Raw genomic sequence first — 18,144 nt, 5'->3', positions numbered from 1 at the left:
TATGTTAAGGGTAATTCTGTAATAACAAATTAAATTATTTCTTGGTTATATAAATGGGCACTTATTTTGGACCAGAATAAAAAAGCAAATTGGTCACTTATTGTGGACCGAAGGGAGTAATGTGAAAGGAACTATCACCCAATGATTGGGATGTTCCTTTTCTCTGACGGCGGCATGGAAAAGCGAGAGGTCCCAAAAATGTATATGGGATCTTGAGATTTATGGATAAAGGTTGGACAACATGTGCTTGAATAAATGAATAAGACAACTCTTTCGTATATTCTTCTTTCAACTTTTACAATATGTTCCAGTTCGAAAAGGAAGATCCCCCTTTTGTTCCCTATATCTTCCTATTTATAAGGGACATTCCCCAAAAATCCTAAAAGGTACAGCATAAAGAATATCCAAAGGAATATTCTGTATGTGCACTTCTAAACTTAAGTTACCGTTACTATCCTATCTTAGCTGCCCGCTTCTCATCAGCCTTTATGAGAACGACCTTCAGTCGTTCTGTCGTGGTCTACCCCGTCCTTTGTCTTGCTTATCCGTTACCGTAGATACCAAATTTGGACCTATACAGTTAGTCCCTCCGCTTGTTGAGGTCGTAGCCCTGCACGTCCTCGATAAGTGGACATCATTCGTTTTCGTCGTGGGAGAATTTGGCTATTAAATCACACCGGGTCGACAAAGATCGAGAGAACGACACAAATAGAGGAGTCATGATTGGCATGGTTACCATGATGTGATGTCACTGCCACTCGCATCATCATTACGCATCTTCTCGAGACACCGTCTGTGTGCTTGTCGCTTTGGTTTTAGTGCCATTGACAATGCTTCGCTTCAATTCTCGCGCCATCCAGCCCTATAATAGATGAGGGTTTTGTTTTTTCAGAAGTTTCCGCCATTTCCTTCCTTGCATGTACATTATCTTTCTTCGATCTTATTTGTCAGTTCTCGTTATCAGCTCTGTTTCTGCGATTCTGTTTCTCACCTTCCTGTTTAGTCATCACCTCTTTCTTTAGGTTTAATAGCACACCTTTAGTTGTCGAGATGTCCCGAACCCTTCACATACATGACGAAGTTTCTGACGCCACTCTGTTGTCGGTGGCTCCTCCTTCCGGTGGTGAGGATATCGTGGCTGAGGAGGGTGAGAGTTTTCCTACCGTAGAAGAGATACTTCCCAGAAACCCCTTATCTAGAAGCGATTTCCATTAGGAACCCGCTCCTTCTCCCGTTTCAATGGTCTCCGAAATCGGGCCGCCTCATATAGGTGAACTCCGATCTACATACCGTATTCCGTCTCACGTCGAGATGGTTCCAGCTGGGGGCGACATCGTAGAGGTCCATAGACCTGGGTGCTGTTCTTTTTTTTGTTTATCCTTTCATAATTGGTTATACTCTCCCTCTTCTTCCACTGGCGGAGGAGTTCTGTCGATTTTACAACGTCTGCCCGGCACAACTGTCTCCGTATTTGTATAAAAGTTTTCTGATGCTGACAAAGTACGCGGAGTTAGCTGGTTGTGAGGTCGACATCCACCATCTATTACATTTGTTTTCACCAAGCTTTCACTGAGGCACCATGATACATTTGCGACATCGCGGGAGAAGGGGGCTGATAGTTGGAATGGATGACAGGGCGAGCCGGAAGTTTTGGCACAAATACTTTTTATCAAAATGGAGCACTTGGTGTCGGACCCTGCTGGATTTCCTGAGCAGTGGAATCATAATCGTAGGTGTCGATGGCATACACTTGTTATCTACTTTCATCCTTTTTGATTTTTATTCATCTGTGATTTTTCTGTGTAGCTGAGAGGCGTACACCCTTTCCTATCGTCGACATTGAGGATTAGGTGGCTCCCGTGTTACCTCACATGGTAGGGATTCGAGATTGTGCGGTTTTCTACAAACGCTTTCGACCAAAGGTTCCGTCTAGTAAGTATTACTTTTGTTTCGATCTTCAGCTGCTTGCCGTCATTTATTCATACGACCTTTGTGGTGACAAGTCGCCGGGTTTCCAAAAAGAAAGCTCTAGTGCCGGCATTTCGCTAGGCAGTTGCATCGGCAGGGATGCAATTTACTTTGGCCGAGTCCGCTCGCGGAGGTCGCACTCAAACTTTATCAACAAGGGACCCCCTTCCTCAGAATGTCACTGTACGGGACGAGATCTCTTTCTGGCCTGTCTACCACCTCGTAGATGAGTCCTCAAACGGGGAGGAGTCGCCATCGAGAAAGAGGAGGAGGGTGGATCTCGGGAAGACCGTCACCACCGGCGTTGAAAAGAAGAAGGTCGTTACTTCGAGAGTGGCGTACTAGCCTATGTTGGATGCAGGGGCCATTTTTATGGTGGATGCTATTATGGCAGGGAGGTCCCCTAGGGCCGAGGGGACATGCCAAGGCGGGGAACCTGTATGGGCTGCTGAAGGTGGCGCGTCGTCGGCTGCCTGAGGAGATGGACCGGTGCTTGGGGAGGATGATGGTTCAGGCTCGGACATCGGTCCCGAAGAGGTGCGGGCCTTTTTGGAGAGAAATACCCGCGTGGAGGTGAGGACGGAGGGTCCTAAACGACACGTAATCATTCCCGTGGGTTACGATCTTTGACGAACTCTGAGCAGGCTGTGTCAGCCTTTGCTCCCTTGTGCCGCTTCTGAGAACGCGACGCTTCAGGCGATGAGTGACGCGGACCTATCGCGGAGTATTTCTGGCATAGCTTTGCGAGTAAGTGTTTTTTCTTTTCCTGTTAGGATTGTTTCACATGCATAATCTACTTATGCTGACTTTCTTTCCTCTACATGTCAGACTCTCATTATGGAGATCGAGCGCGACCGGAGGGATGAGCGAAGGACGACCATTTTTAAGAAGGTTGCCTCCAAGTAAAAAGAGTACCGCACCAATCACCATACGTTGGCCGATGTCTTCACTCAAGATAGCGATTTTCAGCTGTTTCGCGTCGGGCTTAAGCAGAACGAGGAAGAGTTGGCGTAGAAAGTCGAAGAGCTGAAAGAGCGGGATGATGAGATGATGAAGGCCATTGGTCAATGCAGTGAACTTGAGGCAGCTCTTAAGGCCAAGGATGATGAGCTCGAGGTGAGCAAGGGGGTGATGGCCGAGAACGCCGATCTTCAGGCGCGGGTTACCACCTTAACTACTGAGCTTGGGCGAAGGGAAGCGGAGGCTGTCGATCTGAGGGGTGAGTTGAGCGTTAAGGCTGATGAATTGGCTCGTGCCGAAAAGGACAGGGTGGCCGCTATATCTCAAGTAGCAGCCCTGGAAGATGCCCTCCGTGTTTGTAGATATGAATGGGATAATGAGGTGGAGACGTCGGCGCTCAAGGTGGTGAGGTTAGAAGAGAGGATCCAAGATCTGGAGGAGTAGTTGTCCGAATTGACCGAACATGTTGTTGCTTTGAAGGCAGAGGAAGTGCGATGGTAGTTGCAACCATCCACGTCTCATACTTCTATTGATCCCGTCGTGTCGCGGGAGTTGTAAGAGATGTGGGTTCATGCCGAGGCTCAGCTTGATGTGTACAAGTCCCTGAAGGCTAACAGGAAGGTTTCCGAGGCAGAACTCGAGGGTGTTCGTGTTAAAGCACGTGCAGCCCGTGAAACCTGTGGTTATGATCCCGGTATGCCTGGCGGGGACGAAGTCGATGATGATGCGGACAAGCTCGCCTCTTATTCTTGGTATAACGAGGAGTATGCCGCGGGGGATGATGCAGCTTAGGGCTGTTGTATTTATTTAGTTTTGCCTTGCTATTTTTGTGAGGGCGTCTTTGAGCCCTTTGTAAAAAGTTTTGGTAATATAATAGTTGTAATGGAATGATTATCGTTTTGATGTGTACCTCCGAATTGTTATTTTTGTTTGCTTTTCGGCCGCTTGTGTGTAATGTTTTGGCACAATCGATCGTAGATCTTAGTAACTCGAGCAAGGTAGAGTGTAAAGCGATTCGAGCGAGGTCGAATGTTAAGTAATTCGAGCGAGGTCGAATGTTAAGTGATTCGAGCGAGGTTGAATGTTAAGTAATTCGAGCGATGTAGAATGTTAAGTGATTCGAGCGAGGTCGAATGTTAAGTGATTCGAGAGAGGACGAATGTTAAGTAATTCGAGCGAGGTTGAATGTTGAGCGATTCAAGCGAGGTCGAATGTTGAGTGATTTGAGCGAGGTCGAATGTTGAGTGATTCGAGCGAGGTCGAATGTTGAGTGATTCGAGCAAGGTCTAATGTTGAGTGATTCGAGCGAGGTCGAATGTTAAGTAATTCGAGCAAGGTCGAATGTTGAGTAATCCGAGCGAGGTCGAATGTTAAGTGATCCGAGCGAGGCCGAATGTTAAGTGATTCGAGCGGCGTCGAATGTTAAGTAATTCGAGCAAGGTCGAATGTTGAGTGATTCGAGCGAGGTCGAATGTTAAATGTAAAGAACGATGGAGAGTAAAATGTTGCTTTATTTCACTCATTGGAGAATATCTTGGTGGAGAGTACAAAATACTGCTTTATTTCATTCCCTGGAGAATACTTTACATGTCCGTTTCATATATATATTGGAGGAGTTTCCATGTATCTAGTCCCTTCATCGTTCGGCCTGGAGAAGCAATCGGCAGGCGGGGTGATGAATTATACTTTGAACTTCGAGACGTCCCCTTCGTCGCCTCGTTAAAAACCTCCCCGAGAAAACCCAATTGGGAAAAAACCCGGGTGAGGGAAAAAGAGTACGACTTGAGGGGCGTCCTTTTTCAGAAGTTGAAGTATTTGAGGCGGGCGACATTCCAATTGTTTTGTAGTAGTTTTCCTTCCATTGTTTCTAGTTGGAATGCTCCTTTGCTTGCTGCTGTTGTGATTTTGTATGGCCCATCCCAATTGATTCCTAGTTTGCCTTCTTTCGGGTCTTTGCTCGCTTGTGTTTTGGCTTTGAGAACATAGTCTCCGACTTTGAGTGGTCGTATTTTGGCCTTTCTGTTGTAATACCTTTCTGCTTGTTGTTATTAGGCTACCATTCTTACGTAAGCCATGTCTCTTCATTCTTCCGCCTCGTCGAGGTCTTGTTTTCTGTTCTCATCGTTGTTTTGTCCGCTTTTATTGGAGTATCTCAGGCTAGGCTCTCCGACCTCAACAGGTATCATGGCATCAGTCCCGTAGACTAGTGAATATGGCGTTTTGCGTGTGCTTGTTTTTGGCATGGTGCAGTAAGCCCATAGTACCTCTGGTAGCAATTCCGGCCATAACCCTTTAGCATCCTCGAACTTTTCTTTAAGATGTTCAATATTGTCTTGTTGGAGGATTCGGCCTTGCCGTTGCCGGCAGGATGGTATGGCGTGGAGAGTATTCTCTTGCTGTGCCATTTTTCAAAGAACTCGGTGGTCTTTTTCCCGGTGAATTGGGGCCCATTGTCATAACTGATTTCTTTAGGGATGCGAAACGGCATATGATGTTCTTCCATATGAAGGCGATGATTTCTTGTTCGCGTATTTGGGTGAACGCACCTGCTTACACCCATTTGGAAAAGTAGTCAGTTAAAACTAAAAGGAAACTTATCTTACTTCGCCCTGCCGGGAGAGGTCCGATGATGTCCATTCCCCATTTGATGAACAACTATGGCGAAGTGACAGAGCGGAGTTTTCGCCCGCTTGATGTATCATAGGTGTTACACCCCATATTTTTTATACATGAAAACACGCCATAAATATTAATGAGAACCCGGAAGTGAGATGTCACGTCCCGTAGTACTAAGTTACGACGATGTTGCACCCTGAAGTATTGTACGTTAAATTTGTCGTAAGGTAACTGACATCAGTCAAAGGAAAAGATTATTTGGAGATTATAAGGATTATGCTATTTCTGTTACATCTCGCGTTTGCGTTTTTCGTACGTTAAAATTTCATCTTCAGTTAATTGACGTAGACTCGGGGGTGAGATCATCTTGACGTTAGTGTATTTACGCTATTTATAACAAGCGATAAATAAGTATCATGAAGGATAAAGTGGTACATGGATTAAAGAAAACGAGTTTCGTTGAAAGTGGTCACTTTGAAATAAAATACGGGTCGAGCGACAATACCCGATAATTATGAACTAGTACCATGCAAGGTACCATGTGACCATGGTAGCATAATATATAAAATATATATGAAGTATTTTTAGAAATAAATAAAACTTTAAGTAATTTGGGCAATTTTTAAATTATACGGGTAATTGATTAATTACCGGGTAACAGGACTTTACCCAGTTAACTAATAAGTGGATAAAAACTTACTACCCAAGTGACGTGGCAGCATAAGGTGACTCTTAGTTACCCTATGTATTAGGTGGAAACCTTGGCATCCAAGACAAGACATGAGTCTTGTTACAACTCATTAGGGGTCAAAAAGATGAGATCAAATAAAAGACTTCTTTCTTGATTTAGAAATTCAAAGCTTGAAAATTGTTTAATTGATTCAAGAAACGTGAAAAAATCAGAAGCTTCATTCGTTCAATTTCGTTCAAATCCAGAACCAATTTCGCTCCAAGTTCAAAAGTACAGAAACTTAAATCCGATTTTTTGGATTCTAAATTCAATCCACGAAGGTTTCCAACGGGATAATTATACGGAGTTGTTCCTATCCCAGGTATGTTAAGACTAAGCTTTTCCTTCATTTTAGCATGATCTCGTAATTACACAAGTTTAATAACGAGGCATAAAGAAAAATTCATATCCCGAAATTTACGTATATTTTGCTAGTCTCGTAAAGTGCGTATATTTTTCCAGTTTGTAAGTTACAATATTCTCCTTATCGGGACTTCATATTCAGTTAAGTATTTCCTCATTCCAGTCAAGAGAGCAGAGAGTTTATATATGCAGTATTAAATTATTTTCATTAACATCGAGCTATAATCGGTGGGCAGGCCCCTATTGGGCAACCTCTGATAAGATGGTAAGTTATATACCGAGCCTACTGTGGCCGGGCGCATATGACGAGCCCAGTTGGTCGAGATACAGAGCCTAGTATGGCCGAGCGCCTATGAGCGAGCCTACTACGACAGAGCAGTTATATATATACCGAGCCTTATAGGGTCGGACAACTATTTTACATACTATATTGAGAGAGTCGAGTCAGTATCAGCAGGTAAGCATATCTTCAGATCATCTTTGACTTCCAGTTACTTGCAGTTATTATATTATCAGTTCAGGTTCAGGTTCAGCTTTCAGTATATTTTCTTACATACTCGGTACATTATTTCGTACTGACGTCCCTTTTTCTAGGGGTGCTGCATTTCGTGCGTGCAGGTTCAGACAGACAGACGGGTAGACCTCCTCATTAGGTGTTGCCCGAGTTCATCTTGATCGGTAAGCTCCATACCCTTCAGAGTTGCCGGGTCTAGAGCTTTATGCATATCTTGTGTGTGTGTATATATATATATATATATATATATATATATATATATATATATATATATGTTATGAGTAGACTGTGGCCCTGGTCCGATCACAGTATATCCATCAGTAGAGGCTTGTAGACATATCTTGTCAGTTAGTACAATATGTTGGGCTTGTAGGCCTTTTATGTATATTTTATTGGTTTGCCAGCTGTAGTAGTTATGACGGCCTTGTCGGCTCAGCATTATATTGATGTTTAGTCAGTATTTGCAATTGTCTGGCAATGTGGCCCATGGCCAAAGTGTGACATTATATGTTCAGAGTCCCTTAGTTGCAAGTTAGTACGCAAGGATAGATGAGGCACCGGGTGCCGGTATCGTCCCCCAGGTTCGGGGCGTGACAATAGGTGCGTATTTTTGGCACTGCTCGCATCTCTTGACATAATCTGTGGCTTCCTTTTTCATAGTGGGCCAGTAATATCCTGCCCGAATGAGGCATCTGACGAGGGCTCTGTTGCCTGTATGGGCACTGTAATGACCTTCGTGTACTTCTTCGAGCACGCGCCTTGTTTGATTCGGCCCTAGGCATTTCGCCAAGGGCCCCCCAACGTTTTCTTGTATAGGTCGTGATGTATGATATTGTACCTGACCGCTTGCATTCGAAGCTTTTTGGCTTCCTTTTTGTCTTGTGGGAGTACTCCCTCCTGTAAATATGTCATGATGCGGTTGCGCCAGTACCAAGTCAAATTTATGGAATGTACCTCAAGTTGGTCTATTGACGAGTGGAGGAGGGTGACCACATTCTCCTTAGTGATATTTTTGGTGGCTGCTACTAATTTGGTGAGGCCATCTGCCTCGATGTTTTGCGCTCGAGGTATCTGGTCGAGTCGACATTCATCGAATTCTGGCAGTAGTTTATGAATTTCTGCCTGGTACTTTTGCATCCTTTACTCTTTGATTTGGAAAGTCCCTGTAACTAGGTTGACGACGAGTTGCGAGTCGACGACCCGTCGTGCGCCATATTTGAGAGCTAGTTTTAATCCTGCAATTACGGCCTCATACTCGGCCTTATTGTTAGTCATATCGAGGCACCATATGTATTGGCGTATAAATTCGCATGTTGGGACTTCGAGTACGAGTCCCAGTCCTGATCCCGACGCGTTAGATGCGCCGTCGGTATAAAGGACCCAAAGGTCGGGTTGCCCAGGGGAAGTGCGAGAAGCTTCTTTCTCGGCCTCGGGCATTATTTTGGAACTGAAATCGGTGAGTACCAGCGATTTTATCGCTGTTCGCGGCTGATATGTTATATCATGCTCGCTCAATTCTATGGCCCACTTAGCCAGTCTTCCCGATAGTTCGGGTTTATGTAGGATGCTCCGCAGGGGGAAGGTCGTTACTACCGATATGGGATAACACTAAAAGTAGGTTCTAAGCTTTCTTAAAGTTGTGGCCAATGCTAAAGCCAATTTTTCGAGGTGAGGGTGACTCGTTTCGGCGTCGACAGGGTTTTGCTAATATAATAAATTGGAGACTGCGTACCTTTGTTTTCGCGGACCAATACTGCGCTTACCGCGACTTCTGAGACGGCCAGGTAGATTAGGAGGCGTTCGCCAGGTTCTGCTTTGGCGAGCGGTGGAGGCGAGGACAAGTATGCCTTTAGTTTCCTTAAGGCCTCGATGCACTCCGAATTCCATTGGAGCCCGTTGTCTTTTTTAGCACGTTGAAGAATTTATGGCACCTGTCGGATGACCATGAGATGAATCTCGATAGGGCGGCTATACGGCCAGTCAATTTTTGCACCTGTTTCTTGCTGGTCAACACTTCAGGTATCCCTTCAATGGCTTTGATCTGGTATGGATTGACTTCGATGCCTCTTTGTGATACCAAAAAACTGAGAATTTGCCCGAGGTTACGCCGAAGGCGCATTTTTCGGGGTTTAGTTTCATGTCGTACCGCCTTAATATACCGAAGGCCTCTTTAAGGTGGTCGATGTGATCTTCTTTCTTTTTTGACTTGACCAGCATGTCGTCAATGTAGACTTCCATTGTCTTGCTGAGTTGGTCTTTGAACATCTTGGTGACCAACCTTTGGTATGTTGCTCCTGCATTCTTTAACTCGAACGACATTACTCTGTAACAGTACGTTCCCTGATGGGTGATGAAAGTAGTTTTCTCTTGATCCTCTTCCTCCATGAGGATTTGATTGTAACCTGAGTAGGCGTCCAAGAAGCTTAACAATTCGTGCCCTGTCGTTGCGTCGATGAGCTGGTCGATATGAGGCAAGGGGAAGGAGTCTTTTAGGCATGCTTTGTTTAGGCATGTGAAATATACGCACATCCGCCATTTCTCATTTTTCTTTTTTACCATGACCACATTGGCGACCCGTTGGGGATATTTTGATTCCCGGATGGAACCGTTGGCGAGCAGCTTATCTACTTCATCACTGACAACCTCGTTGATTGTAGCGTTGAATTTTCACCTTACTTGCCGCATTGGTGGATAGAGTGGGTCGACGTTCAACTTTTGGGTGGCAATGTCTTTCGGGATGTCTGGCAAATCTGCATGGGAGAAAGCGAACAAATCGGCGTCATCAATTAAAAACTTGTGAAATTTACCTGGTTCTGAGAGTTTGTGTCCGATGTGAGCCTTTTTGTTACCGTCGCTACTATCCAGTTATATGGGATCAAGATCTTCTATCATTGATTCAGCATCTTCCACAATGTCGGGGTCTCTGATGACATCTGTCTGCACGTCAAATCCGATCCCCGACTTCGGTGATTGCTATGCTTCTGAGTCTGCTCTTTTTAGTTGTTGGGTATATGTGCAGTCACAAGCGATGCGATAACGTTCTTGGGTGGTACGTTGCTCGCCTCGGCTGCTGAATATCCCCAATAGAGTAGGGAACTTAATTACTTGATATAGGCTTGTCGGTATTGCTCTCATGTCGTGAATCCATGGTTGCCCTATAATGGCATTGTAAGCTGTATCCTGGTTCATGACGTGGAACATTGTTTTAGGGTGACACCCACGGCCAAAACGGTCAGCGTTATCTCCCCGGAGGTTCGCTCAACTGCATTATTAAAACCTGTTAGCGTTATGGAACGCGGTACTACCTTGTCTTCGAGTCTTATTTATATGAGGACTCTAGGGTGGATACTACAAGCGCCGCTTCCATCGTCTACTATTATTATTTTCACATCAGTATCTGAAATACGTAAAGTAATAACAAGAGCATGAAATGAGGAAAAATCAAACCGTTGGTATCTGACTTATCGAAGATGATATTGTCTTCGAAATCGTCGTACCGTTCGTGAGTGATCGACCGCTTGAGTTTGTGTGTGGTGGTGAACTTCACATGGTTGATAGCTGCTTCATCGCCTCCGCTGACGATCATTTGGATGGTGCAAGCGGGGGAGGGTGGCTTTGGAGGTCCCTGGTGTTGTTCTCGTCCGCGGACAAAGTTGGCTCGTCCACGGTCGCTCATTAGTTCCCTCAGGTGCCCTTGGTTCAGCATGTTTACTACCTCTTGCCGCAGAGCTATGCAGTCCTCAGTTTTGTGACCCCGCTCCTAGTGGAATTCATAGAGAACGTTCGACTTTCGTGTACTTGGGTCTGACTTCATCTTTTCTGGCCATTTCACCTTTGTGCCAAGCGTGCGTACACTATTTCTGAAGGGGAAACACAAAAATTGTGAGCGGATAAGAGTGGAGGCATACCTCTTTCGTTTTGTTGAGTCCCTGTTTGCGACCTGGATGGCCCTTCCGCATGTCGGGGAGACGGTGGGACGACTGTTCTGACGTAGGGCTGATGTCATTCTCGGTTGATATGTGGACCTGGTTGATCTCTCCGACCGTCGTTACGAAGATCTTTTCTCGACTCTGTTTGAACTGATGTCAGCCGTTGAGTCGGGCCTTTAAGGTCGTCCTTGTCAGCTTTTCCCTCGGCGCAATAGGCATTGTGGATTTCTTCCCAAGTGGTGGGAGGGTATTTCATGAGCCTGCTTAGTAGCTTTCTGGTTGCTCTCAACCCGTTCCTGTTCAACCCGTTCTGGAAAGCCACTACCGCCATCCCTTCCGATACATTTGGCTGGCTCATTCTCACTCTGTTAATCCGGGCGAGGAAGTCCCTGAATCCCTCACCAGGCGATTGCCTGACGACGAATATAACGTTCACCCTAGCTTCCACCTTATTAGCCCGTGCGTGGGCAGTGACGAACTTGTCGGCCATTTCCTCGAACGTTGCTATTGACTGCGCCGACAGTTGTGAATACCAGGTTAAGGCTCCCCCCGTTAAGGTTTTGCCGAACTTTTTCAGTATCACTGACGGTACTTGCTCCTTTGAAAGGTCGTTTCCTTTTATCGCTGTGACGTAATAGATGATGTGATCTTCGGGGTCTGTAGTACCATCGTATATCTTCAGGTACGGTGGCATTTTGAAGGTTTTGGGAATGGCATGTGGAGCCGCTTCCTCTCTATACGGTTATTCGGCGAACCAACCAACGTCTCGTTTTGGTAGTAGCTTTGGGGCACCCGGTATCTTATCGACCCTTTCTTGATGTTCCCACATCTGGTCGCGGAGTTCCTTGTTTTCATTTTCCATTTCTTCCATCTTCTTCAGGATGACCGCGAGTGCATCATTACCTGCATCAACAGAGGTGTAAGTGATACCTGTTTGAGGGACGGGATGCTCGCCAGTGATCGTAGTGGTGTCTGTTTGTGCGGTATTTCCGCTTTCCCTTTGAACGAGTTTGTCGAGCATGTTGTTTAGAGTGCTTGTCAGCCACTCTTCCAGTAATTTTTTCACTGCTGGTGGTGCTTCCTCAGCTGTAGACGTGGAAGCTCCCCTTTCGCGTGAAGCTGTTACGCTTTCGTGAGGGGGAGGTGAAGCACTCCGCCTAGGCGTGGCATTTGGTGTCACATTCTCGTTGTCTCCCCTGCCATCTTCGTTGATGGTGTTCAGAATGTTGGTAGTGATGCCTGCTATCGCTTTCAGTCTTGCATCTCCTTTTTCTGCCATCGTCAGTTTGTGCAAACGAAGAAAAGATGACTTTCTTTTAACCTAGAAAGAACTATAGTTTCAACTAAAACCTCCCCACAAACGATGCTAATCTGTTGAGCAAATAAATGCTAAACCAATTAATGATGAGTTAAAGGATGAATCTCAGTTGAACCTAATAAATTCTAGATAAAATAAAATAAAGCTTTTGTATAACAAGTAGAGTTTCAGAGCATTAAATAGTGGACTTAATTTGTTATGATTGACAAAAGCATAAATGTATAATAATGTAAGCAATGACAAAGATTATAATGTGAAAGGAACTATCACCTAATGATTATATGATTGGGATGTTCCTTTTCTCTGACGGCGACGTGGAAAAGCGAGAGGTCCCAAAAATGTATATGGGATCTTGAGATTTATGGATAAATGTTGGACAACATGTGCTTGAATAAATGAATAAGACAATTCTTTCGTATATTCTTCTTTCAACTTTTACAATATGTTCTATTTCGAAAAGGCAGATCCCTCTTTTGTTCCCTATCTCTACTATTTATAAGGGACATTCCCCAAAAATCCTAAAAAGTACAGCATAAAGAATATCCAAAGGAATATTCTTTATGTTCACTTCTAAACTTAAGTTATCGTTACTATCCTATCTCAGCTGCCCGCTTCCTGTCAGCCTTTATGAGGACGACCTTCAATCGTTGTGTCGTGGTCGAACCCGTCCTTTGTCTTGCTTATCCGTTACCGTGGTTACCAAATTTGGACCTATACACAAACACGGGGAAATTGGAATACATTTTTCGAAAAATATTTTTCTTCATACCAAACACACCCTTAGTCCTGAGTTTCCAATTAGCAGCTCAAAATTTTAGGACATAAAAATTTAGGATACTTAATCCTTAAGTTTGGGTAAATTAATTAATCTTAAATGCATTATAAATTATCAATATATTTTAAATATCATGTTTAAAAGTGGCCACTAATGCACTTCGCCAGCAGTATTTTCCAAGCTCATACTCCCTCCGGTTCACAATAAGTGTCCAATTTGCCTTTTCATTTTGGTTCAAAATAAGTGTCCAGTTATGTAATCAAGAAAGAATTCAATTTGTTTTTACAAAATAACCCCAAGTTTCTNTTACTCCTCATATTAAATGTTTAATTAGGGGTAGTTTAGTCATAGTAGATATTTTTGTATGGAATTTATTATTTTCTTAATGGGCGTGCTAAAAGCAAATTGGACACTTATTGTGAACCAGAGGAAGTAATGGATTAGAGTACAAACATTTAAGATCTGATGAGTGAGTAGAGGTTAAAAAACATGTTTAGTGCATAACCATCCATCTATTAAAGAATATGACTCTAAAATTTTTGTGGAGCTTTATTCCATCAAGTTTTCCAAGGTCAAGGACCACCAGTTTCCACCAACTATTATTCTCAACTTTCGTATCGGTGAATGTGACAGAAATAAAATTCCTTCACCTCCTCAATTAGTAAAAAGGCAAAGCTAGCCACTACATTAAGAATGAATTCTCAATTCTCTTTTCAACCTTTTGAATAGAGAATCCAATCATTTACAATTCTCAAATGATGCCAGAACACTTGGCTGCTTTGCTCGTAATCACAATTTCATACGGAGACGAGCAAATTCAGGAGCGGAGCTGCAATGATGTTTATGTGTTCGGTAACCTAATAACTTTAGTCTAAGTCTTGTATTTGTATTAAAGAAAATTATTTAATATATATAAATAATTTATCCAAAATTTAATAAGCTACACTTTTTATAATTCAAAACCTATAAATTTAAAATCTTAACTTCGCTTCTGAGCAAATTTCCTTTCGGCCACTGGTATATGGGCACAAAAAGGAACACCCACTAAAACCTCAAGAAATATTAAGCATCAATTAAAGAAAGATGAAAAAATAAGAAAAACAAACACAGTGATTCCAAACATAATTAACACAATCAAGATACGACAGCGTTAATTATTTTAACACAAAGTACAAAGACAAGGTGTAGCTGCTCGAGGAAGGCTAATATCCTCTCTACGACTCTACTATAAAATACGATGTCTAACGTCTTATATCTTTTTCTTTGTTTGACAACATGACCATGTCTTAGAATTCTCTTTCTTGAAAGGTTCAATGTTTTAAGCTCAAAAGCCGATTGAAAAAAGATCCTATATAAAAACAACAGGACGGTACCCAATCATTCTCGGTGAGTACTAGTGGTGTTCAAACCGAATCGAAAAATCGCATCAAACCGATTAAAAAACTCGACTAGGTTTGGTTTGACGTGATTTGGTATTGAGTAAAAAAAATCGAACCAAATTGACATATAAATATATAATTATATATATATATATTTTTAAGACTTTATATAGAATTTTCTTTAAAAAATGTTGAAATATTTTGGATCCTCTCATGTGTTAACCTTGAAAACGTACGTTAACAGAAATTATTGTTAGACCACTAAGAAAATAATTATCATGTGTTACTAAAGAAAATTCTCCCATTAGAATATTTTAATAGATCATATGTTTGTTAATTTTTTCAATATTTACTAAACATATATTCACTTATAAAAAACTTTATCTATAATATTAACAGAGTAAGATTGGAATAATATTCATGTAACAAAAAAAAGTCGAAAACCCGACAAAATCGAACCAATCCAAACTGATATAATTGATTTGATTTGATTTTAATAAAAATCGAAGCAGCCCGATCCATGTACACCCCTGGTGAGTATTAGCTCCTAAAATTGCCCATTATAAACAGCATAATCGGGCTTTAACTTATACCTAATGGATATTTCGAAATCCTCCCTTCATTTAATTGTATATGTCGGTATTTGAGTTGCAGAGAATTCAAGAATAAAATACAGGCAAAGAAACTTTTGACACATGTCAAAAGTATGTTAAAATTTGTTATCTTACAAACGTGATTACATTGCTATTTTATAAAAAGCATGTCATTCAAGTAAAATGATAAGTTTAAAACTAAAAATGTTTTAATAAAAAAAGTGTAGTTATTTTGAACACACGCTAAAAAACCATGCTACATTAAATAAGACAGAGTATAGTCAAACTTCTCTATAACAACATCGATTGCTATAGTAAAGTGCTAGCGTTATAGAGGACATATAATCGTGACTGTACAAGGTACAAGGTACAAGCTCCTACCCTGTTTCCATCTAGAACTTTTGGCACTTAATGCAAATGTTCTCTTAGGGGTCGTTTGGTATGAGGTATAAGAAGGCATAAGGGTGATATAAAAATTTAATACCACCTTAATACTCTGTTTGGTTAGCAAACCAGCTATAAGTTATCCCGGTGTTAATTTTAACACTGGGATAACTTATACCTTATAGAAAGTGGGGTAATTAGAACCGGTATAACTTATACCTTCTTCTTAGAAATTATGCAATTGTCATTCTTAAGACAACATACCAAACAATGAATAAACAACAATCCAGCATAACTAATCCCAATATAACTTATATCGGCATAACTTATACCGGTATAGATCATATTCCAACCAAACGACCCTTAGAGAACAATCAATTATTGTTCTAATCACCGATTACTGAAACAAAAATAAAGCAACAATTTCTAGATATAGCCACATATAAGAATGTGTAATCTTTTCGAAACAAGCACCATAAATCTTTTGGGATGATATACCTTGTTTTTGTAGTCACATAGATGCATTAATTATCGAAGGGAGCGCTGCTACGTCTTACAAAGTCACACAGCCAAATTAGCATCCTCCATAGTACAGTTTCTTTTTTCAAAGTAACACTAATAATAATAGTAAAATTTTAAAAATAAAGTATTTCCCGTGATGCTAACGCCACCTAAGATATACTCCTACATACTTTGATGGTGCGCCACATCCACAATTGTGGACCCTCACTACAATCACACCACACAATGCGATCCATACCACGAAATAAAATATCGTTTCGGAATCAGATTCACTTCCAAAAAATAGGCCCCACAACTCTGAGAAAACTTATGGAAAAGAGAACAAAATCAATTCACGCGAACTGCATCGGTCAAAAGGCGGTCGTCTCTTTATCAGCCAAACTACAACACGCCAAAATAATGACTTGAGTTCGTTTAGATCACGAACAAAAAAATAGATCATTCTACCAAAACAGGAGATAATTAAAACAAACATCAAAATTAGCAGAGAAACAAGAGTATTATCTTATTTAAACCATAGTCTTAAGATTAAAGATAAACTGGTAGAAGCAGAACCAATACCAATTACAGCACAACCCTAGAACTAGAACCACAGTAAGCAAGCAGTAACCGATAGATTAAAATTAAAAACAAAGCCAAAAACGGCGACTTAAATATGGATAAACTAGATCATCATCAACGTCCTCAGATCTAGCAGAGTTGACCACAGTCAGCAATCACAACAGGCTTGGAGCACCTGCCAGATCCAGATCCAACAGCCTCAGCCTTCTTAATCACATCATAGCCTTCAACAACTTGACCGAACACAACGTGCTTGCCGTCGAGCCACTCAGTCTTAGCGGTACAGATGAAGAACTGAGAACCGTTGGTTCCAGGTCCAGCATTAGCCATGGAGAGGATTCCAGGACCGGTGTGCTTTCTTTTGAAGTTCTCATCGGCGAATTTGGCGCCGTAGATTGATTCACCTCCGGTACCGTTTCCGGCGGTGAAATCACCTCCTTGACACATGAACCCTGGGATCACACGGTGGAAGGTTGAGCCTTTGTAGTGCAAAGGCTTGCCCATCCTTCCGACGCCTTTCTCGCCGGTGCAGAGAGCACGGAAGTTCTCCGCCGTCTTGGGAACGGTGTCGGCGTAGAGCTCCATCACCACACGGCCGGCTGGCTGGCCGCCAATGGTAAGGTCAAAGAACACCTTTGGATTTGCCATCTCTCTGACTCTAGATTTTTCTCACTGAGGTTTTCGCTGTGTACGATTTGTGCTTAGGGTTTAAGCTAGACGGAACATTATATAGGAGGATGTGAAAGCGGATAATTTATGGTTAGATAATCGTAGCCGTTGGATGAGGACAGGTGTAAGGATCTTGGAGATTCTGATAGAGAAGGGACTTGGGTTAAAATTCACTGTGGTTGGTTAGAATTTTACCATAGTTAGTCAGTGATATGACTAATCACGTGATATATTCGTCACTGATGCTAACGCGCCACATATGCTAACGGGCCGCATAAAGAAGGAAAGATATACAAGCCCAAGAGCGAGCCTATTCCCGCCCAATCGCTAGCCCACAGTACATTTTGCATGACGAACCCAAAACGTTTTCTTAGACCTCTCCTCTGAGGCCACACCGCGGTTCTGGTTAAGAAAGAAGGCAGCCCAATACATTCAACTCTAGCTATGCGTGAGATTCGAAGAATTGTCCGATCAAGTTGAATTTTATGTACACAACCTTATATGTATTTATGCAAGAAACTGTCTCCACCACAACTTACCATAATTATTACTTCAACCAGTGTGCCGTATATACATATAGACAATTTTGTTGCTTGAGCATGATGACAAGATTAACCAATTTGGTAGGTTTTACTTATTTCTGCTATATTAAATGGTGAAGGGCGTACGAACACCGCAATTTACCACATTTCTACTATCTGAGTTGTACAGTAAAGTTGGCCTTATTCTATTGGCTTGGGCCTGTAAACACGTGTATTGTTATAAATAGAACTGTATTTAAGGTGAATGTCTATATTTAGAGAGATTTTACGGCTTGTTACTTGGTGAGTAAGTCACTTTTTCCCTATAAATAGAGAGTTCTA

The 18,144-nt window shown here is 42.3% G+C and overlaps 1 protein-coding gene across 1 annotated transcript; it reads right to left on the bottom strand.

The window, feature by feature from the left end:
* Positions 1–16,531: 16,531 nt before the first annotated feature.
* Positions 16,532–17,591, bottom strand: LOC109213164 (peptidyl-prolyl cis-trans isomerase). Its single transcript, XM_019376920.1, has one exon. The coding sequence runs from the start codon at positions 17,258–17,260 to the stop codon at positions 16,742–16,744; it is 519 nt and encodes a 172-aa protein (XP_019232465.1). The 5' UTR covers positions 17,261–17,591; the 3' UTR covers positions 16,532–16,741.
* Between the last annotated feature and the right edge of the window lie 553 nt (positions 17,592–18,144).

The sequence above is a fragment of the Nicotiana attenuata genome, unplaced genomic scaffold, assembly GCF_001879085.1.
Source record: "Nicotiana attenuata strain UT unplaced genomic scaffold, NIATTr2, whole genome shotgun sequence".
Classification (NCBI taxonomy): domain Eukaryota; kingdom Viridiplantae; phylum Streptophyta; class Magnoliopsida; order Solanales; family Solanaceae; genus Nicotiana; species Nicotiana attenuata.
This window is presented reverse-complemented; position numbering and strand designations above follow the sequence as displayed.